This window comes from Xiphophorus maculatus, chromosome 5 (assembly GCF_002775205.1).
Source record: "Xiphophorus maculatus strain JP 163 A chromosome 5, X_maculatus-5.0-male, whole genome shotgun sequence".
NCBI classification, from domain to species: Eukaryota; Metazoa; Chordata; class Actinopteri; order Cyprinodontiformes; family Poeciliidae; genus Xiphophorus; species Xiphophorus maculatus.
Genome location: NC_036447.1, coordinates 29,372,112 through 29,398,048, shown reverse-complemented (window position 1 = coordinate 29,398,048; position 25,937 = coordinate 29,372,112). Strand labels below are relative to the sequence as shown.

The 25,937-nt window shown below is 41.6% G+C and overlaps 1 protein-coding gene across 5 annotated transcripts in view; it reads left to right on the top strand.

Moving 5' to 3' along the window:
- The window catches only part of LOC102236939 (LIM and calponin homology domains-containing protein 1-like), a 34,598-nt gene that overhangs the window by 6,472 nt on the left and 2,189 nt on the right, over positions 1-25,937 (top strand). The window contains exons 2-29 of one of the 5 annotated variants that reach the window (XM_023333466.1): positions 3,946-4,016; positions 4,119-4,188; positions 4,277-4,383; positions 4,466-4,496; positions 4,598-4,708; positions 5,598-5,725; positions 5,857-5,927; positions 7,713-7,914; positions 8,056-8,253; positions 8,609-8,917; positions 10,297-10,539; positions 12,750-12,998; positions 14,389-14,724; positions 14,846-15,163; positions 16,381-16,674; positions 16,890-16,925; positions 18,504-18,633; positions 18,720-18,877; positions 19,633-20,248; positions 20,930-21,223; positions 22,869-22,959; positions 23,050-23,075; positions 23,280-23,393; positions 24,532-24,624; positions 24,730-24,937; positions 25,029-25,128; positions 25,619-25,693; positions 25,779-25,887. In XM_023333466.1, coding sequence (XP_023189234.1) covers positions 3,946-4,016; positions 4,119-4,188; positions 4,277-4,383; positions 4,466-4,496; positions 4,598-4,708; positions 5,598-5,725; positions 5,857-5,927; positions 7,713-7,914; positions 8,056-8,253; positions 8,609-8,917; positions 10,297-10,539; positions 12,750-12,998; positions 14,389-14,724; positions 14,846-15,163; positions 16,381-16,674; positions 16,890-16,925; positions 18,504-18,633; positions 18,720-18,877; positions 19,633-20,248; positions 20,930-21,223; positions 22,869-22,959; positions 23,050-23,075; positions 23,280-23,393; positions 24,532-24,624; positions 24,730-24,937; positions 25,029-25,128; positions 25,619-25,693; positions 25,779-25,887 — 4,788 coding nt within the window. The remainder of the gene's footprint in view (positions 1-3,945; positions 4,017-4,118; positions 4,189-4,276; positions 4,384-4,465; positions 4,497-4,597; positions 4,709-5,597; positions 5,726-5,856; positions 5,928-7,712; positions 7,915-8,055; positions 8,254-8,608; positions 8,918-10,296; positions 10,540-12,749; positions 12,999-14,388; positions 14,725-14,845; positions 15,164-16,380; positions 16,675-16,889; positions 16,926-18,503; positions 18,634-18,719; positions 18,878-19,632; positions 20,249-20,929; positions 21,224-22,868; positions 22,960-23,049; positions 23,076-23,279; positions 23,394-24,531; positions 24,625-24,729; positions 24,938-25,028; positions 25,129-25,618; positions 25,694-25,778; positions 25,888-25,937) is intronic. The other 4 variants (XM_023333468.1, XM_023333469.1, XM_023333467.1 and 1 more) reach the window with 4 other exon arrangements.

The window sequence follows — 25,937 nt, the reverse complement described above, 5'->3', positions numbered from 1 at the left end:
AGTTTCCCAGATTTTGGTGTACATTGTCTCAAACAGCTGTAGACATTCAGACTTTGTGTGATGAAGACAAAAACGGAGGCGATGCCAGAAGCAAACATCTGGTCATCACTTATGTAAGCAGAACAATGCTGAGTTTTTCTCACTATAGGTGGTAAAATGTGTGTTTTCCTTTAACACTTATGATACATCAGCAGATGTTCTGCAAGGGTATAAGATCAATCAAAACGTGGGCCAAATTTCATTAAGCAAACGTTTCAGAGCATCTGAACTCTCTTTTCAGAATCTAAGAACACATTTTAATCTGAGAACAAGATTCCTTATTTTCACTCTCAGGTGTTCAATTTCTCTCCCACAAAACTTAAATGCCTCTTGCTCTAAAATATTCAGCCCCTTTTTGGATCCTGCTGCTCGTGCTCAAACTTCCTCTGACTGTGACTGAAACCCGGGCTCAGTTCACTCTGCTCAGTTCTCTTTAGAGATCAAAATACTTTACATCATAAAATGTCACAGAGTCACCAATTGTGAAAGAAAGCTATAAACATCACATTTTGCCAAATGCCATCATCAGAATCATCAAATCACGCCATGATAGTCACCAATTGAGAAACAAGCAAACAAACGTTACATTCTGTCAAAAGACACCATCAAAAATAATCAATAGTATTCCATCAAATCCTTGAGTTAAAGGAACTCAGTGTTTGGGTTATTTTGCAGTTTTCGGGAAATTTGTTCCAGATTTCAATGCTGCTTCTCCGTGATTCTGGATGCAGAGCAGAACCAGAAGACCAGAGAGGTCTGGAAGGTTGATATAACAGCAGATCTTTAATGTATTGTGGTGCTAAGCTGTTCGGTGATTTATAAACTAACTATTCTCTCAGTGGAAGGACTTTAGAACTGGAGTGATGTGCTCTATCTTCTTGGTTTTGGTTAGAACACCAGCAGCAGCGTTCTGGATCAGCTGCAGCTGGAGGATTGGCTTTTTTTTTAAGCAAACATGCGAACATACTGTTGCAGTAATCAATGTGACTAAAGATAAAAACATGGATGTCATAACGTGTGTAGAAGTGGACCCAATGGCAACAGGTGTAGGATATTGTGGACTCTTTAATGAAGAAAATCAGCTTACAGAAAGAAAAAATCCAGGGTACAAAGCAAACTGGAGAAACGAGTCATCAGGTTATCCAGGGAGGGTAACAAGGGTAGTGACAATTACAGACTTGCGAACTGTGACTGAGCTAGAAGGAATAACAAATAAATAACTCAACTGGAACCACTAAAGAAAGGTATACCTAGACTCAGACATGTAAGAATAACAGAACCTAGAGTGATGAAATAACTAAGAAATAAACATAACTAGAAACACCACAGGGAGACTGAAATAAGGAGAGCAATAACAAGATCATTCTAACCACAATAAATAACCTCAAAAAATAAAACTAAAATGACCATTAAGGGTTAACCTAAAGAAAACTAAAACATAATGATAAAGATGAAAAGCTAAACCCAACCCAACAACCCAGAGTCCTGACAATGGGTGAGTTTTTCTAGATCTTGCTGAGTGATTAGTCCTCCAATTCTAGAAATGTTCTTCTGGTGACTCTGAAGGTTCAGATCTGAGTCCATCACTACACCCAGATTTCAGGCCTGATCGCTAGTTTTTAGTTGTAATAACTGAAGCTGTTGTAGTCTGTTGTCTGAGCTTTAAGTCTGGAAATGTTCTTCAGGTCGACTGGTACTCAGGTTAGCAGTGGTGTTAAAGTCACGCCGTTGTCTGAAGCTATTGCCAGGCAGAGCTGCCTCTCCATTCAAAGAAGAAACTGTGAAAACTCACTGTCTTGTTTAGGTTTGTATCTTTATTGAGGATTTTAAACTGGGAATTGCAGAACTCAGGAGCTATTTCCTGAAGAGCCATTAAGTCTGAGCACTGAACCAAAGCAAATATTTTTGAGTGAGAGAGAGAAGTACAATATCCACAGCAGTTTGGTGCAGTTTTAAACCTGTTTTTAAAAGTGCTATGTAAATAAATTTGACATTTGACATATCTGGGAGGGAAAGAATGGATTTCAGCTCATAAACTGAAGATGAATGATCATACTTTTTAAAGAAAAATTCCCCCATATAATCGTGCATTCTTATTAATTTCCACCAACCTCTAAAAATCCATATTAGTCGACCGCTGTCGTTAATGAACCATGATCCAGCAAAAGTCACAGTTTGGGTGCAAACCATAATCTGAGCTAATCTGGATTAGACTTCTATACACCATCTATACACCATCAGTGAAGCCTCTCTCCTTTTCCCCTTAATCTTCGGTTGCTGGTTACACAACAGCCATTGAGATCTCTCTCCTCCTCTCTGTTTCCTTGCGTGAGTATGTGGGCTGGTGATTTGGCAGGATAGCGCCGTTAGCTCACTGGCTCTCCTGCTGCACAGCAATGAATCCCAACTGCAGTCCAGGTTGGGGGATTGAGGCTATGTGTGGTCGCATTTCAGAGAGAATGAAATTAGGACACAAAGCAGTGTTTCGCTGACCTGGAATCGCTTTAATTTGTCTCCACTGATGCAAAATGTTGAGAGGAGGGAGGGCCAATGGGGAAGCAGCAGGTTCCTCTGTCAGTCAGTCACAGTGTATGAATCCAAGGCAAATGAGATTAAATTGCAGAATTTAAATCAGATCTACAGAGAACTAATAATGTTTTGTGTTTTCATTTGACCCACATTTGGACCCACATATGAAAAAAATCAGATGCCTTGCAAATATATTTGCACCTCTTGACCCTTTTACAAACTTAAAGGTATTCATTGGGATTGTAGGTGATACATCAACACAAAGTGGTGCATGAGGTGGAATGACAAGAAGACATGCTTTTCCATCTCTTACTAAGAAAAGTCAGTAAACAGAGTCCACCTGTGTAGACTCTGTTTACTGTGCAAAACGCAGCTGAATGGTTGCGTTCAGCTCAGTGGAGGACAAAACTTCTCCTCTGAGCTGCAGTTTCCAAGCTTCCTTATTACAGAGCAGCTCTCCCCCTCAGGCCCCTTCAGACTAGCCAACAGCAATTAGCAAGCACCTGGTGGAACTGCACATCTTCTGACCTCATTATGTTTTTACCGGTGGAAAACTGGTAAAAACTTTGTTAAATGTTATATAGACAAGCCATGTTGTGATGACTTCCTGAAGGCAAGGTTTCAGAAAGAGTAGTAGTTCTTAAAGAGACAGAGGCCCAATTTTGAGACGTTAAATTATGAATTCAAAGTTCTTTTAAGTCATATTTGATATATGCAGCTTTTTTATGACAAGTGAAGGTAACAGAGTTACTTGATTGTGTGATTAAAATGATTCTTTGTGACTAATGGGAAACACATAATACTGCCCCTTTAAGATTAGAAAACAACATGCCAAATGTTGACTGCCTCATGGTGCTCTGTTCACCTGACGGGTCAGACAGGATCAGAGAAGCAGGCTAAAGGCCCATGGTAACTCTGGAGGAGATGCAGAGAGCCACCGCTCAGGTGGGATAATCTGTTGCCAGGACAACGCTTTCTTTTGCACTTTAGAATGAAGCCTGTATAGAAGAGTGACAATAGGAGAAAATGTGCAGTTCTGAATTGGAGTTCAGTGACGTTATTGAACAATCTATCGGACATATTTGTTGATATTAATCATGTGTCTGTCGGTATATGTATTATTATTATTATTATTATTATTATTATTATTATTATTGATTTGTTGTCCAGCTTCACTCTTCCATAAAGACTTGATGTACGGAGTGGAGATCTAATGTTTGTCCTGTTAACAGATTATTCCACTAACTTTAAAAAGTCTTTTTTTCATAATAAACTTATACAAACACTTGTGGGCTTTGATATTTTCTTGTCTGCTGCGTGAACAAATGTCTCCTTTTCTCCCGCCTGTCCTCATGTCTTCCTGTCCTCCCTCTGCAGGCTGTAACAGGGAAGAGCTTTGGAGACAAAGACTTCCGCAGCGCGCTAGAGAACGGCATCCTGTTATGCGAGTAAGGCTCCTGACATCACTCTCTGTTTTCTGACGCCTGACGTAGCAACAACTCCCACGGACCGAGACTCAGTAAATCTCTGCTCCTGCCCCTCCTCCACAGGCTGCTGAGTGCAATCAAACCCGGGCTGGTGAAGAAGATCAACAGACTGCCCACCCCCATCGCCGGGCTGGTAAGAGGACGTCTCTGCAGCGTGATGTTGAGTACAGCAGACTCCTGATTGGTGCTAACTGCCTCTGGTCCCCTGCTGCTCCCTCTAGGACAACTTGTCCGTCTTCCTCCGGGGCTGTGAGGAGTTGGGCTTGAAGGGCTCCCAGCTGTTTGACCCGGGGGACTTACAGGATACTTCCATACGCGCCAATCTCAAGTACATAACCAATTCTCTGTGATTTGTTTTAAACGCTTGAATCATAAATTGCGTGATGTATGACATACTTCAATGCTTTCAGGGACTCTGACTGCAACCGCAAACTAAAAAATGTAAGTCCTTGTTTCCAGTTTCATCCCTCCTGCCCATCCTCTCACATTCCTTCCCCTCTCACTTCTAGATATGAAGGAAATGTTGCATGTCTGCCTGTCAGGTGCTGAACACGGTTTTCTGGCTTGGAAAAGCTGCCAGTGGGTGTCCTTCCTACAGCGGTCCTAATCTGAACCTGAAAGAGTTTGAAGGGCTACTGGCTCAAATGAAGTTGGTGAGTCAACTAATCTGAAAACACCTGGAAGAGTCTGGAATACCACACAACATGGAACCACATGTCTGTTTCCAGACAATATTCACTACCTTAGTTTTTTACAATTTTCATTCATTTTTTCACTTCCAATACCAATACAGATGTTTTTCTGTATCCTGCTGATTGAAGGAGGATACAGGAGAACAGAGCTGAATTGACTTAAATGTTTCTGTCTTTTTATTTTACCTGATAACTCTGCACCGGAACAGCACACTTAAATACACCAACAGGTTAACAAGCTTGGTCCACCTTGTAAAAACAACACAACTTTAATTTGTTCAGTTAGGAGTACAAGAACCAAAGTAAAATAAATAATAAAGAAACTGAAACTGACCAGGTCCAGTGGCATCTGAGAGAACATAACAAAAGGGTACAAATATTGAATAAAATTAACAATGTAATATGTTAGTTACTATAGTCATAATAATTATATTGTTATCTTTGTTATTTTGACTTTGACACATTCACCCACGTAAAGATTTTGAATAAAAACCCTGTAATTTAGTTGAATAAAAAGCACAGCAGCCTTCTTTGACTCAACTGGTCGGCAGTGCACAGCAGTGGTTGGGAGAGGGGTTCTGCTGCATGATTAAACATTTTACCAGCATTAAGGACACATAAACTTTCATATTTAAGGACTTTTGAAGTGGCAGATATTTAAACTTTGGTACTCCTATCAACATGTATGCATCTGTAGTTCAGGCTATTTTAAAAAAAATAAAACAAATTTGGGTTCAGCGAAAGGAACATTTGCTGTTGAGCAGTGCTCTGTTTCAAGTCCAGTTTTATTGTTAAGGTTGGGACAGCTTTTGTTGACTGGTTGTCTGTTGATGTTTTTCTGTCTCTGCAGGAAAGCGACGATGGCGGCGACAGCTCTCAGAAGCGCAGCGTTCGAGACAGCGGCTACGACTGCTGGGACTCGGAGAGGAGCGAGTCTCTCTCTCCGCCTCAACACACTCGGGACAACTCTCTTGACAGGTCAGACGTCAGCCATCTTGTCAACACAAAAGCTGCATTCGCATTTAGATAAATGTAACTATGTTATATATTTTTTAAAAGTTAAATATTTTATATCCTTTGGGGATTTTTTTCTGCTTTTGCTTCTACAGTCTGGATTCCTTCGGTTCCCGCTCGCAGCACAGCCCCTCTCCTGATGTTGTGAATCGAGGCAACAGCGATGGTTGGTGTCATGTTTTCATTTGCAGAACCAAGAGAAAAACCTGACAAATAATCAAAGAGAAATAAATAAACATACAAGAAACAGAACACAAGAATAAGATAAACTCCTATGGCAACAACTTATAAGTAATAATAGTGAATTAAATATGTCAAAACCTTTTGAACTTAAATAAACCAAAAGGACAAAAATAAAGTACAAATACAACATATAATGAAACCCCAACCACCCCAAGATTATACCAGCTGGTTTTCTTCTGTGATGTTTTTTCCTAGAGAGTTGCTAACAGGTCTTTTGCTGCCGCTTGCTGACTAGTTTCAAGCTTTCTTTTTGTTTAAAGCACAATCAAGAGAACAGGAGAAACTGTCTTCAACAGCTCTGGAAACAAAGTCCAGGAATGCTGAGCTATTCCTGTAAACATTAAACTGTTTACCCATAAATACATGGACTGCTATCCTCCACCATTTTTAGGTTTACCCTTGGCATAAGGTGATTACGACTGAGGGCAGACAACTGCTGGACATCACAGTGTGTGTGTGTGTGTGTGTGTGTGTGTACTAATTTAGGTTGCCCACTTAGGACTTTTTCTGCTATATTTACTGACCATCTGCAGACCGATTCAAAGTCCAGTCCATATTTTTAGGCTTTGTGGTTCTGGTTAGAGGTGTGTTGTGCTTATAGAGGCAGTATTATGCAAAATTGACTTGTTTTAGCCTTTTGTGATATTCTAATGTTATTCCCTCACCAAAAATTATTCCCTCTGGAATGTTGTCTTGATTCTTTCATGCATGTTTGAGCAATCCTTGAATCTCCCATGGCAACCATTTAAGCTGTGCAAAATGCTGGGTGGACCTTGCTCCGCCCAAAGACACAGCCTTCCCGTGCGACTCCCCGACTCAGCTCCTTCAGACTAGCCAGCAGCAATTAGCAAACAGCTGGTGGAACTGAGCATCTGCTGAGCTCATGTTGTTAAAGGGTTTATAGAGCAGAGATGTTGTGATGACTTCCTGAAGGCAGAGTTCTAGAAAGAGCAAGAGTTGCTTAAAGAGACAGAGGCCTAATTTCATGATACTAAAGTAAAATTTTTTTAAGTCAGGAGGTCCGCTCTCCTCTGAGCCTCACTGCTGCCTCCCTGGTCCAGTCTGTTCTATTTCTTAACGTTGATATGTTGACTCTCCTCACATTCTCAGCTCTGCATTGAACCGTGTCACACACTGCTGTGACAAAGGCAACCCACTGAGGGCTTTTAGGTCAAAACTACAATGGTCTATTAGGGCCATTGTAGACAGAAAAAGCATAAAGGAGGAAGAGTAAATTTCCACCAGAAAACAGAAATTTTGAGATTAAAACATAAAAATTCCTTTAAAAAACCATGGAAATTTCTGAGCTACAAAAGTCAAATTTTCAACTTTTGAAACTCAGAAAATTTCTCTCTTTTTTTGTAGAACATTTTTAAGATTAATCTCAAGATGTCAGATTTTTTCCTAGCATATTTTCAACTTTTCAAATTCAGAAAATTTCTTCTTTTTTTCTAGAAAAAAAAAGAGGGAATTAATCTGAAAATGTCAGAGTTTTTTGGCCAAAATGTACTCCTCCTCATTTTTTTCTATCTACAGTGGCCCTAATACACAAAATATATAATGCGAGTAATCTGCATAATGTAATATTAACACGTTAATCTTTTTAGACTGATCGCATGTGTTGCTATTATACTTGTTATTTGTATTCAGTGATTAGCAGAATGTTTTCTGCATAATTGATGTCTTTAATTGATTAATTGATGCCCAGGACGCTGCAGCGACTCGGAGGCTGATGCTCCCAGCAGGAAACCCGACGTACGGAAAGATGACATGTTGGCCAGAAGAACAGCCAGCAGCGACTCCAGATGCCCGGTTCCCTTCAACCAGTTTCTTCCAAACCGAGCCAACGCCAGCTGCTACATCCCGACCCCGCGACGCAAACAACACCCAGAGGAAGGAGAGCAGCGGAGGTAATGACCAAGAAAGCAATCTGAGTTATTTAAGGAAAAACAAATGCTTTTCTGTAGAGGGAAAAAAAAAAAAGAAGAATCCCACAGGTGTGAGGTCTTCAACCCCTAATCTGTCCCCTGCCATCACACTCCATTCCTCAGTCACCTTCAGACCATTCCAGAACAAACCAAACGAACTGGATTTCATCAGAAACCCCCCAAAACGGTGACTTGGGCACCTGAAAGCCAGGCTGAAAAACTGAAACAGGGAGAGGACTTGGAGGTTTTGGAGCAGTGGAGGCTGGAGAAGTTGAAGAAGGCAGGAATTAAGGTTCTACCTGCTGCTGTTCGCTACAACAGGTCAGGGCGGACGGGCATGAGAGGCACGGCTGCTGTGCCTGATTTCCCTCACTAATTAGTTGTGTTGACAGAGTTTGGCTTAAGCTGATGTTGTGGCTTGTGGAGCTTCGTCACAATGAGGTTTGTGTCACGAGGTGGACGAGTCATGGATTTGATGTTTCTGGTGTTGTTAGAGAAGGTGGTTTGGTGTTGAGTTAAATGCTTCCTGTTTTGGTTGATTCCTGATTTTGTGAAGAGAAACTAACTAATAGGACTGTCCCAAGTAACCCGCATGTTCCTGCTGCTGATTGATTCATGTTACCGGAGGTGTGTTTTGCTCTCTGAACATGTCCACCGTCCCCTCTGCGACCCCTAGCACTGCAATAACGGAGGAAAAAGAAGCGAGGTCACCGTCTCCAAACATCATTCTTCGCTCTGAAAATGAATTTTTGAGCTCCCACAGTCCGGCTTGTGATTCCTCCTCCGACGGGGAGCAGGACGTGGAGACGAGGAGGGTTCCCGATGTCCACAGAGACGACTTGGCGTCCCGACGAGTCCACCGGAGCCCAGGTAACTCCAGGGTCCATCAGTTCGTCCCTCCTCCAGCCTGCACCACCAAAGACAGAGAGCGCTGGGAGGGCATCAGGCGAGCCTCACAGCAGACCCTTCAGCAGACGGAGATCAGGTCAGCTAGGGTCTCATGCGTTCCATTTTCTCCTAACCATAATAAATAATAAATCTCTCCCTTTTCCACTGGTTGACAACATCGATATACATTACTGGATTGGATAGCACCTATTAGCCACAATTGCAAATGACGTGCACCTACAGGCACCATTACTCTGCATTGAGTCATGTCAACAAAACCAGACTGGTCTAGGAATCGGTCACAAAAATGTTTGCAGTGATATTTTTCTTATCCAATTTCTGCAAAATATGTTTTGAAATGTAAAAAAATTATACACCCTTGACAAATAAATCTATCAACAGTTGACAGCAGTAGCATTCAGCTGTTGATCACGACTCATGTGATGTGAAAAAAACATTTCCATTGCAGTTCTGCGACATACATTTAGTTTGATACAGCTGAAAAACCACCACATACTAGCATAAAAATTTTTATTTTCATTTTATTAAAAAAACGTGTATTTTTTTTGTTTTGGTTTTGTTTTCAAAATTGCCATGTTTATTTTGTTAAGCTAATTTATTTTTGGTAATTTCAAGTTGCACAGTTTTGTGGTTAATGGAAACTCAGCCTCTGTCAGCTTTACTCTACACGCACACATGTTGTCATGGCAACGAACTGACAACAGCTCCACTAGCTGACAGGGGAGAGATTATGTTCAAGTGTATCAGGAATCGACTTCAAAAAGCACAAAAACATTTCCCACTCAAAAAGTACATAAAACCCCAAAACACTTAGCCCATTACAGTTTTATGTTTTCAGGCTAGATGTTTACATTGCAATTATTAATAAGCAATCGTCTGAATATAGCGCTGATTGATTATTCAATTTAACCCCTTAATTGGCGGTATCTCATGTATGGGACAAATCTAGTTTGTTTGAATACTCTGCCTTTTTCGCCGCCAGTTAAGGGATTATACACCTTTTCTCCTGATTATCTGTCAGAGAGTAGGTGTGTTGGTCACCTCATTTTTCTGTTAACTGAACCAAACAACACCAAACTGCACGGCACAGGTTCATATTAAGCTAGCATAACTAGCTTGACTAGCATAACTCACCTACTTCCCACTTCTCCATATTTTTCTAAACTTAAAACCTTTTCTTGACCTGTAAAATGGGATTCCCTTGTACCTGGTTATCTAGTTGTCACAGTGTTGACAATTGAAAGGAAAACATTGCGTCCCTTTTTCAGATTCTTTGCATTATTGTTTTATTTTCCTCGATCACTGATATTCATGACTCAATACATAGTAATGGCGCACCCGTGGCACATTAGTCACGTAATGTCCAATCTAGTAACATATATCGGTGGTTGACATATGTTTAACTCTGATGGATAACGTTTCCCCGCTTATCGCCTGTGGCTATGGATTTTACAGCGTGAAGGAAGCGGACTGTGACATCATAACCCGTAAAGACAACCCCTCCCTGAAGGAAGAGGAGGATGAGGGAGAAGAGGGAAAAGATAAGGCGATGCCAAATAAGCAGAGAGATGACCTGGCTCGTAGGCGGGGCCAAAGCAGGCCCCTCCCTCAGAGGGACGGACCAATGAGCTTTGTTTCCTCCTCCATGAGTCCGTCTGATGTACAGAAGTGGGAGAGGCTCAGGATGACTGAACCAAGGTGCCAAACACACTGCTTGTATGAGAGTAGTTCAGTGCTGTATGTCAGGGATGTACTGTCAGGTGAAAAAGTTAGGACACTCTACTAAAAAAATCAGTTTTTCAAAAGAAACGTTCACAAACACATCAAAATTTAGTTCTTCTTTTTTTTGTCTCAGTTAAAGAAAGTGATTAATCACAGGTAACCATTGTAAAAATTATAATTTTTTACTCAGCTGACACATGATACCACTTCATGTGTTTGATAAGAAATAATGTAGGACACCCTATCTCCCTAATACATAGTCTTACCCCTTGTTGGACACTTCTAGTAGCCTTCCACCATCTCTAAAGTCAGCCTGAGGAAAGTCTGACCCACTCCTCACTTACAGCTGAGAGATGTTTGAAGGGTTTCTCAAGGAGATCAAGATGTGGCCTTGGATTGGTCCAGGACTTTTCAGGAAGTCCTGGCTGGATGTCCTGGTATAAGTCGGTGCTCTGTTCTGATACCTGCTGGGATTCATGGTGGGTCGTATGATGATGAGCCGTCCAGGTCCAGCCAAACCATGACACTTTGACCTCCATGCTTCTTTTCCTGGAGTGCTCTGTTTGGTTCATACCCAATATTTTCTCTGCTTTAGTATCTAAATAATTCAGAATAATTTAGACTCTTCTGCCCTAAGAGCATTATTCCAGACGGTAACTGCTGTTGATCCTATGACAATGTTTGAAGGTTTATTAAGACTACTTTTAGCATATAATTTGAACTTTGCAGAGTTAAAGTGATCTTAAATATGCTGTAGGGTGTTCTTTTTTTCACATGACTGTATCATATCTATCTGTGTGAGTGTGTGTGGGCGTGTGTGTGTGTGTTAAATTATTTTTAAAAATAGCTAATGCTTCAGTAAATGAATGCAAAGTAAAAGCTCTAATAGTGTGAGTGTGTCTTGAATGTGAGTTAGAGTATCTGGTAGCTACATATAGATACAGACTCTCCACACTTAGCCAAGCCTTAAAATTGATCAATCTTTTGTTATTGAACTTTAATATCTTACTGAACATTTTAGAAAAATCCAACCAATAGTTTGTCTCAACGTCTTTCATTGGTTGGATGATTGATTTGCTGTTTTTTACTTTTATTGTAAGATAGATGTGCGTTCATCTTTCTGAATCAGGAAATGGCAGCAAGACAATAGCTACTCATCTAATAATAAAAAACAAAGTTTAAAACCAGTGGAACCTGTGGGGAAGGGAGGGGTGAGCTTTACGATGACTCAAATTCATCTTCCCACCATGCACAGAGAGGAGGCAGTGAGGGAGGAGCACATCTCAAAGAACAGCAGCAAAAACTGGCATGCTGAGAGGCAAAGTTTCCATAACAACCATCACATGGAAGGAGAAAACAATCTCTGTATCATCTACCATCACAAATGTAAACATGTAGAGTAATTGGACATTAGGTCAGGTGAGACGGAGGACGTTTTCACACCTTTAGTTTGTTTCTTCCAGTTGATGAAGAATTGCAATTTTTTCCGGTTTCCTTTCCCCCCCCCAGAGAAAAACCCTATCAAACCAACATCGCAATGCATTGTACATGTGTTTATCTGTGTCATTATCAATCAACAGAAATGATTAATGCCAAGATAACCACTGCAGAGTCTTGTTTACACCCCAAACATGTAAACATGTTAGTAATCATTAAAGAAACACATTCAGAAGTTTTAACTTTCTAAACTACATTTTATTTATCATTGGAGATTTTCACTTCTCTATATTCTTGTTCAACTGGCATAAAAAGGAGAAGGGAATTGGTGTGGGTGTGTTGGTGTGTGTGTGTGTGACAGAGAGCACTGCTCCGGCCTTGTTTCTGTCTCCGTGCTGATCTCATTGCGACATGAGGAACAGGATAAAGGGGTGTTTTGTGCTCCGGACGAGCAGCAGTGAGGAGGAAAATGTGGCTACCTTATAGTGGATGAGATAGAAATGCGAAGTGTGTTCGAGTGTGTGCTGAAATGATCCAAACAGAAAACCCCACGCTCTGTCCTCCTCCGTTCATCCACCGCTTCCTGTCTAACTAAACATTTCAACCTCATCAAGCCTTTGTCTTCAAAGTCTGATCTTCTTTTCCATGATTTCTCCTCCGCCCTGTCCCCGTCTGCTTCCTGTGCCTCTGTGTATGGGTGTGTGTATGCATGTGTTTCCTTCTCTTAACTTGTGAGACTGCATCTACAGTGAGGATAGGCCAGCCCCCGTGTGTCAGGCTTGTCTGCAGAGAACTTACGGAATCAGCGGATCAGCAAAGGCTGGACGAGGTCATGGCAGGGTTGTGACCTTTGGAGGTCTGACTGAGATCGAGCAGCCGACAGCGGCAGCCATGTCGAGAGGGGAGGAGCTGGAGTCGCTTAGACGACTCCAGTCCAAAGCAACGGTAGCCATGACTACCGTTGACCTGGGCTTCCGGCTTTCAGAGGGGGATCGCAGGTACGGACGAGGCCAAATATGACGAGGCCCAAACCCAGAGCAGCCTGCATCGCTCTGAGCAGCACTGGCCCCTTTCTGTTGCTTTACTCATGGAGTAGGTAGTCAGGACACTGCTTTTTACCCTCATTGCGTCATGTTTCAGGGTCCTAATGGCAAATTTCCCTTCGCTACCTCATGTAGTTTGAAAGCACTTCTGAATTGCTCTGTTTGTAGTATCAGTAGGAAACAAAGCTGCACGAATGCATGCAGAACTACAAGAAGAATCAGGCATCTGATGGGTCTTAATTAAAGCTGCAGTATGTAACTTTTATAAAAATATACATATATTTTTATGCATTTATTAAAATTGTCACTATGTCGTGACAGTAGGGTATGAGAAAGATAATATGAAAAAAATCAAGCTCCTCTGCCTTCTCCCAGTGATGTGATTGAATCAACCAATCAGAGCCAGGAGGCGAGTCTTAGCGCTGTCAATCATGTCGGAGTGAACACTCTCTGCTCTCTGCAGACAGTAGGTAAACGGTTTTCCTGTAACAGTAAGTTGTTTCTCTGCCATTAGCACATTTAGCAGCACATTCACGAGATTGAATAAGACCTTCCACCTGACTCTAACTGGTTGTTTATGAGCGGATCGGTTGTTTTCTGGAGACGACAATAGCAGCACAGGGTGGTCGATCTTTTTACAGGTTATCTGTCTCACACATATAGTGACGTTCTTCTATAGAAGTTACATACTGCAGATTTAAATGGCTGAAATGATGCAACAGTTTTACATTTTAAATACACAATCCCCCCCACCCCAAATACTTTGAAAGATGTGATTGTAAATGTTCAGGGGGCGTCAAAACTTTATTGAGGCTTCAGTACTTCATTCATCTGCTACTCTGGGGCTGGCATCCTGCATGTTTTAGGCTGGTTTTGGCGTAGCATAGTAGCATAATGCTACAGTGCTTTTTATGATCACAATACGGTGGTCACAGAATGTGGTGTAACACCGTGTAAGAAACTCCAGTGTCGTGTAAACAAGCCGCTGAATCGCAACAGCAATAGATGCTACCTTATTTAATCATCTTAATTGTCTCCCAGTCTCATACCAAGCTTTTAAGGTGTGTGCATGGATATTTCCAGAAGGAATATGTGTAATTATCAACCTCAAACATCATTTAAATCCCTATCAGAGTTACAGTCAGCTCTAGGAGATGTATCATTTCTTGGACTTGTTTTGGTTTTTTCCACTTTTAGGTAATTTTTCATAATTTGGAAAAGCAGAACATATTATTATTATTTATTCTGTTTCCTGCTCTCCTCTTACCCTGTTGCTTTGCGTGTTATGCGAATCGTTGCGACAGTTTGTGGGTCAGTCACCCATCTCTGCTGCTGTATGCCATAGTGTTGTCATGGATGGCTGTGCAGCCTCCCCTCCCCCTGCGGAACACCGACCCTGGACCGCCGAACCCACCCCTACGGCCGCCGAGATAGACGCTCGATTTGCTCTGTACGAGCAGAGAGCACAGGCAGAAGACGAAGAGGAGGAAGAGGAGCGGATCCCCGACCTTCAGAAGGACGACATGATGGCCAGGAGGACAGGTGCTTTCCTAAAACAAACAGCTGGCTCAGCAGATTTCAGGCGTTTCCTGCCTCCGCCCGGGTCTGGGTGGAGCAGCCGAGGGGAAATTGCTGCTGATGCTGCGCCTCCTAGCAACAAGGAAGTGCTCATCGGCACCAGGTGGGCTGAAAACGGATGTTTGCCGTGCTTAGCAGGATGCTGAAGTCGCTAAACAGAATGGTGTTGCCTGCTTCTTCATCATTGGTGTTTAGTTACTTCAGTTCAGACTGTTCTGCTTTAGAGCGGCCAGCCAGCAGCCCAGAATCCCAGAAGAAACACCTCACTGCTCACTGAAGCCTGCAGTGATCAGAGCACCGACCCAAACTGAAGGCGAACCCGATGACTCCGATAGAGACAAGAACATCCTCGATCTGGACAGAGACGACATGGTGGCTCAGAGGAGCGGGACATTCCAGAAAGTGGCGGCCTTCAGAGGAAATCAGGGCTTCAATCAGTTCCTGCCAGTCCCTGCGTCGGTCAGACGCAACATCAGTTCAGAGACTGCAGGGAAGCAGTCAGGCAACAGATCCAAACTCAGAGCAGACATGGACGGAGGAAGGTACTTCCTGAGATGGAATGAAGACACGGCCGGTGTGTTTCTAACCCGCTGCAGTTAAAACTAGAATACCTGACAGAGCAAGTGTGGTGTGTTGAAGGGAAACATCAGAAGGTTTCCTGGTGATTTCTGAATGAACTGACTGGTTCTGGTTTGCTGCAGGAGTGTTTGATAGCTGATGTCTGATTAGCTGCTTTAATGGAAACTATGAGCTCTTTTCAGTTCTAACATGGTTCTGCTCTTCAGCTGTTGGGTCACTAACTCTGGCGTTGGTTGGCATGACTGGCTGCTGGGTTTCAGCTCAGTGTGAAACTGTCTGGGTTTAATGTTTCAGAACTGAATCAAAATGAAGGATAAGTTCACTCTGCTCACAATACGGTTTAACACGTCTGTGATTATCTGATTGGGTATTTGTATGAATTTAAAAAATTACTTCTTACATCAAGATAATCTAAATATACTAATATTCAGTTCAGTTCAGTAAAAACTTAATTTAATTATATCCAATCTGGCATATTCAGTGGAAATTTAGTCCAAATCATAGTATAAAACAGTGAAGACAATGAGCATGGAAGAGGATTATGGCCACTAAAAAAAATAAATAACAGAATTTTGACTTTTTTCCCCTCTGAATTTTAACCGTAATCTAAGAATTCAGATTTTTTCCCTCATAATACATTTTTTTGTTGTCAGAGGATTAAAGTCAGGCTTTTGAGATTAAACTCAGCATTATGTGAAAAGTCTGATTATTTTTTTCAGTGGCCCTAATCCTCCTCCGTACATTTGGCTGTTAGAATGGGTTGAATTTTTGCTCCTGATTCTGTTGAATCATTGCCTTTGAAGCAATCTCTTATCCACAGCATGCACGTGCTGACAACTTCTTTTTCATTTGATTTGATTGGAATTAACTTTTGTTCTTTTATTAAAACTGTGTAATTATTGACAGGGTAAAGTTGAACATTATTTTAGTTAGTAACAACTAATTTTCAAATCTCCTATCGTTTTCATTGCTGTATTTTAGTCAGGAACAAGCAAATGTTTTTACTTGCTAAAAGCACAGAAAAGTCCAGTTTGCCAAAACAAATCAGAAGACAATGATTTAAAATCAGAGTGAACTTATCCTACAAGGCGATCAACTGGCAGTTTTTGTGGTAGCAGTTCAGATGAGTGTCGATGTGTTTCCTGTTAATCCTGGCTCTGTCATTGGATCATTGTTTCAGCGGCTGTGTTGCCATGGCAGCGGAACTTGAAGCTCCGCCTTTCAAAGCCCCGTCCAGCCCGACGTGTCCTGGGCTGGCGGGCAGGCAGGTCCCTGATGCAGCTGTTATCAATGCGATCGGACCATCCTCTTCCTCCTCCTCCTCACTCATATGTCCTCCCAGTCCTCCCTCGGCTCACACCTGGAGGGTGGAGGAGCAGGTGGAGGCGGGAAGAGAGGAGGAGAAAAGCGAGGATGGGAAGATGAGGCGGGAAAAGAAACCATGCTGGCTGGAGGATGAGCTTCCTCCAATGATGTGAGAGTAATGTTTGATTTTTCATCTTTTCTCTGATTTGACCAACAGGACAATAGCACTGACATCACAGCTGCTCTCTCTGCTCGGCTCGTCTTCATGTCTTCATATCAATGATGGAAACAATTGAACTTTGTCTCATTTTCACCTTCCATACCTTCTTCTTTGAGGCGTGCCTTCCTGTTATCCTCAAACTCTCCCCTCTGCTGCTGTTATAGGGTGAGCCGACGAGTTGCTTTTCTCTTAGACAACGAGTAAGTTTCACCGACTCGCTCTCACTGACGTCCTGCATGGTGACATATGCATGGGCTGCATGTCAACGTGTTGGTTAACAAACTGCGAAGACCGTGTGCAACACCCAAACGTTCTGGAACCATGTTCATGACTGTTCATTGCTACTGCTGGGCCACAACATTTGATTCATTTATTCAAAACACAAGATGTGTAGTAATGTTCCTCAAGTTTCTTGTGCAAATACCTCGGTCCTCTTGAAATAAGACAAAACTAACGTGCAAGGAACTTTTCAGATATAGAAGCTTGTCTTAAGTCAGTAATTCCTTATAAGTGAAATAATCTGCCAATGAAAAAAAAACACTATGTCATTTCAATTTGCTCAATTTTATGGTCAATGGAAACTCTGTAGAGACAGTTGAACGACTTTATAAAAAACAAGCCCAAAGCCGCTAAATAATAATCGGACTTGGCGACCGAAACTCAACAAAATGCGCATCTCTCTCCATTGTTTACATTTCTGTTGCTGCTGATAACTGTCACATAGAAATGGCGATCAAGACGCGTAGAGGAAATAAAACTAAAATAGTAACCCACAGTAACTCAAAGTGGTTTCGATAAGTAACTGTAGTCTGACTACTGGATTTGAAATAGCAACACGTTAGATTACTCATTACTGAAAAAAGTGGTGCGACTTCAGTAACGCGTTAATTTGTAACTGATAGTCTGACGGATGGATCACACTGGTCAACATAAAAAAAATAGTCTGGGGTTTTTCAACTGTTTTGGGTCATGGTGGATTGGTAAATTAAAAAATCACATTGGTTTTGTGCAATCAGGACAATTTTCTGGACTATGGAGCAACATGAGCATCAAAATGCAGGACTTGTTATCACTTATGGATCGGTTTCCTGAGAATCTGGATCAATGAGTGATGAGCAGGAGGAGAGATTCCATCAGGACAGAAAAGAGACGGAGAATTTTTTACATGTACTTACCCTTATTATTCAATTTACAGAAATCCAACAGAGTGTATAAAATAAATGTTGTGACACTTATTTTAAACACTGTTAGAAAATTATGTTTTTCTCCTAAAGCCTTTTTTGGAATGAGAAATATTAACAGAAGTGAATTGATAATGTCACAAAAATGTCATCAATTCAGTCAGAGTATCAGATTTCTCTAAATGACATTAGAATAAAATCCTGACCTGATTGAGAAAAATAGATGTCATTTCCAGATTCAGCTGTGGAAAATAGTCCTAATTCAGTTGAAAAAACATAGACAACTTCCAAAAAAAAATTTTTGTAACTCAGTGTTTTATACATTTATAAACCTGAAGGTGATTCTGATTATTAGGTTTAAATCAGTAAATTCCTTCAAATATGTCTTGCTGGGATTTTGAGGGTTTTTTGCCAGTTGTTTCTGTTGTTCAGTACAATTTTTTGTTTTGCCTGCTGCTTTTTAAGTATGGACTGCATATTGTTTATCATTGCACGCTACACATCGCTCCAAACTGTGTGCAACACAAGAAAAACCAACACATGTGATTATTGTCAGACAAAATCCTCAGTGTTTTTTTGGGTTTTTTCCATTTACAGGAGTGCGAGTATGGGAGACATGGCCAACGAGGACGAGGCGGGACACTTCCCTTCGCTGAGCCCATCACGATTCGAACGCATGCACCAGCAGTGCAACGCTTTCGTGGAAGAGGAGGACCAGTGGCAGGATGTGAGGCTCTTCTTGTCCTCAAACGGCGTGCGTCAGGTAGCGTTCAGCAGAATGAAACTGACGGACGCTGTGAACTTTTGTCTCAGGACCTGGCCCGCTGGAAGAACCGCCGCCGCAGCACGTCACAGGAGCTGATTAAAAAGGAGGAGGAGAGGAAGAGGATGGAAAAAAGGATGAAGGGGAACGGAGTGGATGGCAATAAGAGGAAGAGCATTAAGACTTACAAGGAGATTGTGGAGGAGAAGTAAGTGTAAGATAGTTTTACTTTAAACATGAGAGTAGCACATTTACAGCCAGAGTTAGGCAGCAACTACCGGTAGTTACATTTACTTGAGTAACATTTTGAAAAAAAAATTACATTGAAGAGTAGCTTTACTACACTGTACTTCTTACTCTACCCACCCAGGGGCAGTATTCTGTAAAATCAAATTCTTTAAGCTTCACTTCATGTTCTAATCTTAGTCACTCATCAAAAACATTGCTGGAGTGTTGCCTTGATTCATTCATGTATATTTGAGAAATTCTTTAATCTCCATGGTAACCATTCAATTGTGCAAAATGCCTGTGCGGATATAGCACCACCTTTGAGGATGAAGCTCCTCTTCAGAGCTGCAGTTTCCAAGCAATACTCCCCCATTCAGCTCCTTCAGACTAGCCAGCAGCAATTAGCAAACAGCTGGTGGAACTGAGCATCTGCTCAGCTTATTATAGGAACTGCTTCTGAGGGCAAAGCTGGTAAAAATGTTGTTAAAGAGGAGCCATGTTGTGATGACTTCCTGAAGGGGGAGTCTCAGAAAGAGTAGGAGTTTCTTAAAGAGACAGGGACCTAGTTTCAAGGCTTTAAATTACAATTACAAAAACTTTGTAAGTCTTATTATATATACAGCATTTTTATAACAACTGAAGAAGTAGGAACATGATTGTGCTATAAAATGACAGTATGTGCTTGGAAAACACATAATACTTCCCCTTTAAATTGTCTTGGTTCCTGTTTCTCAGAGAACGCAGGGAAGCTGAGCTGTGTGAAGCGTACAGACAAGCAGCGACTCCAGAGGAGGCAGCTTTGGTTTTACAGCGCTACGCCCTCCGCTTCACCATCAGTGATGCAACACTGGACAGCCTGAAGCTGCCCAGAAGCACTAACAAACCTAACCAGTTCCTGAACCAGACAGAGCAGGAGCACAGCCAGACGTCAGGCGCCGATGACTCAGAGAGGCTGGAGCGTCCAAACCAGCAGGACACAGACGGTCTCACCGAACAGGAACGCTGTGGACAGACAGAGGACAGTCATGAAAAACATCAGCCTGGTGTGAACCTCAGCAGCTCTTCTGCACCAGTTGCCCTCCAACTCAAAGACACAAACTCACACAGTGAGAAGTTCCAGTCGGAACAGCTTCCTGAGCCCCCCTCCCACCTGACAGACCCTCATGATGAGCATAAGAATCAGCCAGACCCAGAAGCCCCTCAGTCCCCCACTGAACCTGCTGCTGCACCTCAACCCAAACACAAACTCCCCTCCCTTGCGCCTTCCAGACCGCTCCCACTGCTGGCGGCCAAGCCCTACTGCCCGCCCAGGTGTTCTCCTCCTGAACACAAACATGTGGAGGTCCAACAGGTAGGAGCGCTGCGTTTCTGTCGTCTCATCCTGTGAATCTCAGGACTGTGACAATATGTTTTTGACATAAAAATGAGATGCTAGTAAATTACTTTAATACCTTTTTCACCCTAAACGTGAGACTGATTCTGCACAATTCAGTAGAAAAGCAAACACATTGGTTAGGAGAACGATTTCAGCATCGTTGGAGTTTGATTGAAGACCATCAATTTTCTGATTTTGATAAGATTTTATTTTTCACCAAGTCCCACCAAACATCCAGATCAACTAAATGATAGAACATTTCAAGAAAATATTTGTTTAGATGGATTTACAGCAGGGCTGGACACTAAATCAATAACAGTATACATCTGGGAGATGTAGGCAGAAGAAAGGCTTTAGCTGCTCCGCCTCTCACAATGAGCTAAGCGAGGCTGGAGGCATCAGCTAACTCACTCACTCAACAACCTGTTGAGTAACTTGTGCGGCAGCAGTTTCAGGTTTTGCTACTGTGCATCATAACTGCTTAAAAGTAAAAAACAACGTGGAATGAAAACTGGATAAAACAGGAAAGATTTCAGATATTTAAAACACAAACATGTTTTTTTTAATATAATGTTAGCATAAAATTAGCTGCTTATTTAAAACCTTGCATCAAATATGTACTGTGTAAATGCTAACTGCTGTTCTGTTTCCTGTCAGCTGGACGGGTTGGTGCAGCTAAATGGAGACACAGCTGAGGACTTTGCTTCCCTTCTGGACCCGCTACAGGAAAACCCAGCCGTTTCCTCCCAGCACACACAGGAAGTGGATCCCCCAGAGGACAGCGCAGAGCAGCCGCAGCCTCCACTGACCGAAAGGCCAGCCCCGACTTCAGGCTCCGCCATCAACTCCCTGATCGCAGGCCGAAACTGCATCATCACCACCACCATCGTGACAGAACTTACAAAGACCCACGTGGAGCCGCTCCACCCGGACGTCCAGGACGACGCTCAGGTAGTTTCATAACAACGCTTTTTCTACAGTTTTACAATTTAAAGTAGATTGTTGAATATGTTTTAATAAGTTGGAAGCAGAAACAAAGCTTCAACACAATTTATTGTCAAAGTTAGCATTATTGTGGTCAGTGGTTGATTTTACAGAGATAAAACCAACAAGTGACTTCGTGTTGTTCCGGAGGGCCAGAAAGTTATATCTCATCTCGTCATATTCTGAGTACAGAACATGATTTGGTCAGACGTAACCAAGACTGAAAACAAACACTACAGATGACCCCTGAACTTATGACCCACAGAGTGACTAAGTGCAGCCCAAACCCAGATGGAAATTTGTTCAAGTCTTTAGATTAGAGATCAGACATTAATATCTGAATCGGTCCTGGTATGGAAAGAAATTCTAGATGGGGTATTGCTGATAATGTGTCTGATCCATGAGGGCAGATCTGTTCAGTCTTATTCTATACTTAGAGCTCTGAGTGACATCGTGTTTTATTATTTAGTCTTACATTATATTTAAAATTCCTAATTGTTCTTTCTGAATCTTTTGGAAGAAAGTTTGTTGCAGTTTATTTTTCACCAAGGTAGTCAACTTTTTGTTTTTGTCAGTTTCAGTTTTTATTATTTATTTTACATTGACTGAGCAAATTAAAGTTGTTTTTATATGTTTGACCAAGCTTATGAAGCTACCGGTGTATTTAAATGTGATGTACTAGTGAAGATGTTTTCAGATAAGTTAGTAATTTAGTACGTTTATGTCTGCATTTAAAAAAGAAAAGTGTTCAGTCAGTTTGGATCAGTATCAGCTTGTGCTAGCAAGAAAAACAAGGTTAAAGGTTCAGAGGGTGTAAATGTTTCTGCAAGGCACTAAAGAACTCTGAGCTGGTTTAATGTGTAGTTCAGTCAAAATGAACAAAACGTTTAAATTCCATGATGTAAGGAAAGAAAAACAGAAGGAATACAGAGGAGGCGTAATACTTTCCAGCCTCCTGTAGACTCAGCTGTTTCCTCCACCTCTTAGTTAGCTTTTAGCTTCAGTATGTTAACATGTGAGAAACTGTACAGTAGAGAACATAGATCTGTTGTTATATCACTTTAATTTCTTCCCTGGGAGAATTTATCATGTAAAGCAGGTGTCTGGTTTCTATTTGGATATTTTAACAGACATTTACATGAACAGAAAACAGCGACCTCAGCAAGAACAGCACATTGAAAAGATCACCACAATGGTCAGGAAGTGTTTTAGAATGACAGTGTGTCCGGGCCATTGTAGATGGGGAAAAAATGGAGGAGTACATTTCTGCCAAAAAACTCAGCATTTTTTAGATTAATACCAAACAATTTTCAGGAGAGAAAAAAAGGACATTTGAGTTTCAAAAGTTGAAAAACTTTTGAGATTATTCTCAGAAATGTTCTACTGAAAAATGTAGGACAAACTCAAAAATGTCCTTGTTTTTTCTAGAAAATGTTTGAGATTTCTGAATTTTTTGGTGGAAATCTACTCTTTTTTTTATGTACAATGGCCCTAATACGCTGTCATAGTTCTCTAGTCTTTCACTGTTGTTGCTTCACTTTCTGATAGAGGCAAATATCTGGAGGCAGTCTTTTTGCTTTAATAGCTTATTTATTTTAAATGTAACCCTCAGGATGGAGCCACTGAGACTCCAGCAGAGAAAGAGAATCCTCAGCCTGTCCAATCACCCAGCAGTTTACCAGAATATTCTCCCAGTGTCTCCGGTAAATCTGCTCTTCTCTGTCAGCCATCTTGAAAACTTTGTACTGTTTCCTCCAGCAGTCAGGATGTTTAACATGTTCGTCTTTCCACAGAGGGGCTGGAGGAAAGCAGCGTGACTGTAAGTATCTCTACGTTTTCAGCTCCGTCTCTTCCTTTCTGTTTCTCCTCCATCCTCAGATTTGACCCCATCCTGACCTTTCGTCTCCAGTGGTCGCTGTAGTCAGACTTGTGTCCTCACCTTTCCTCTCTTTCTGCCCCTTTTGCTTTGTATACATGTGTGTTTTTTTTTGTGTTGGTGTGCTTGTTGGTTGGGTCTGGTCAGATTGAGACCCCCATGTTGAACTTGGCTAAACGTGTTAATCACTGGGTCTGGGACCCCAATGAGGAGCGTAAGCGCTTGGAAAGCTGGCAGCAGGAGCAGGAGCGCCTCCTACAGGTACTGCAGCGTGAGGTTGTATCTCTGGAGAGAAACGATGTTCTGGATGGATCTGTCAAAACTCATATTGGACTTTTAGTTGGGCTTTTTTCTAGGGTGCAGTGATTGTAATTTTTGAAACTCAGAAAGTTCCAAGTTATTTCTAGAAAATTTCTGAGATTAATGTCTAAATTTCTTAGTTTTTTCTTGCAAATTTTCAACTTTTAGAGCCAAGAAATTTCCTTGTTCATTCTAGAAAATGTATGAGCTTAATCTCAATATTTCTGAGTTATTGTTCGCAAAATTTCAACTTTTGGAGTTCAAAGATTTACAGTTCTTTTTCTAGAAAATTTGAGGTTTTTGGCCAAAATTTACTCCTCTTTTTTTCTATCCACAATGGCTCTAATACGTCATCGTACAACATATATATCACGACATAAAACAAATCACTATTTTTGTCCGTCTTTAATGTTCCCATGCACTCGATATGAATTTCAGCTAACGCTACTTTGTCACTGAATCGTTTGGGTTCTTCTTGTCGAAAATGTTATTTGGGTTTTTTGGGGGGCGGGGTTCTTGTTCTTTTGAACTTATTTTTCTCTCTTTTTAGTCATATATATCTTGTTTTGTATTATCTGAGGTTAGTCGCTACAGTTGCGCAAACATTAGCTGTTAACACCTCAGCCTCTCTCTGCTTCAAGCTAACTTTGCGTGGTTCTATTCCAAATTCACGGAGCAACTTTTACTATCATTGGCTGTTTATCTTTTCTGTGTATTGAAAGTCCCTTTCATATTGCCAACTTCTTAAAATAATGGCCATGTCAATAACTTAGGTGATTATTTTAGGAGTAGTTTTTGTATTTCATAAGTGAGTCAGTGTCAGATGAGAGATTATTGGGCCTTGTACGTGTTAGAGAAAACCAATCGAATCTTTTCAGTTCAGTTCTTAATTGAAAAATGCATCAATGTTGTGTGTTGGATCATTACTGCATCCTAGAAAAACAGCTGTTTATATATTGGAAAGCTTAAACTCACCATGATGTTTATGTCCATGACAAATGGACCAGAACTGTATGTCTGTGTGATACGTTTGTGTGTGTGTGAGTGAGTGTTCGCCTTTTAATGATTATCATTGAACATAAACTGTGTCTGTCATCAGGAACAATACCAGAAAGAACAAGAGAAGCTGAAGAAAGAGTGGGAGAAAGCCCAGCTGGAGGTGGAGGAGGAGGAGAGGAAGCACAATGAAGAGGTGGGAGCACATGGATGGAGACGCTGGAAGCAAAAATCATTTTCTTCTTGGTCGGTTTATCCTAGATTTTCCTCTTTCTGTTCTCCGTCCGGGTTATTCGTCCAGGAACGACGAATTTTAGAAGAGACCGTGGCCCCTCTCAGTCCCTCAGCCTCAGTGCAGAGGCAGCTGGAGCGCATGGCCACAGCGCCTTTTTCTGCCGAGGAAAACAACAACGCCGTAGTCAGAGGAAACGTGTCTCTGCAGCAGAACGGACAGAAAATCCACACAGGAAGTGAGGATCAGCACGCATCGAAGCTTCATTTTTTCCAGGGTGAGAATAAAGCACACGTGCTCAGCACTATGTCCACGTTTTTGTGTGAACCGCAGTGAATGGGAGACGTTATGCTGTGTGTTTCTGCTAGATCCTGGATGTGATGAACAGCTCCCACAGAAACAGGAAATGTGGAAGACGTCATCTCTGGACCGCAGCCCTCAGACCAACCAGATGCAAAATGTCAAAAGGTGAACGTAAACATGATAAATGCAGAGTTTAATGGTGTTTGCCTCAAGTCACGGTAAAAATTAAGTGCACCCCTCTCTGAGTTTATTACAGTATTTTTACATATGAGAATATAATAATATTTATCAGGTTCTAAAATAATTAGCATGTACTGAACAATGTAAATAGTTTCCCTGTTGTTGCCATGTAGCCATACTAAGAAATCTATCTGGAAAAAAACTTGAGTTCAGACCATGATTTAATATCTTGTAGAGCCTTCTTTAGCAGCAACAACTCTTAGTATTATGTTACTGGTTAATGGATTACTTTCATTTATTATCCTTAAAAGCAGAGCAGATATCCTGAAATCTTTAAAGAAGATCTATGAACTACATTCAGACCTAAACATGCGCAGAAAATACAAGAAGCTCGTATTTGATGACTGAACTTGGTGGTTCGCAGCCATCAAAGACTGAATGTGACTAAACTTCCTGCTTCCCAAATGTAATTCAGATCAGAATCACATGATGCTGTAGCAGGTAACCAGGACGTCTCCCCTTCAGCACCTCAGCCTCCGTCTCCCAGCAGGTAAATAATCTTCACACACCGACGCATGAAGACGTCCAGGTGTCAGCAGGTCACGCCCGCCGTTTTCTTCCTGTGTTTGTTTCAGGTGTGTCAGTGGGAAGCGACTTTGTTCGGGCTGCTCCAAACCTCTGGGAAGAGGAGCTGCTATGATCATTGACACTCTGGGCCTGTTTTTCCACATGCAGTGTTTTAAGGTCTGTTTCATACCACTGTTCTCTGCAGGTCCAAATGGACAGTGGTAGAG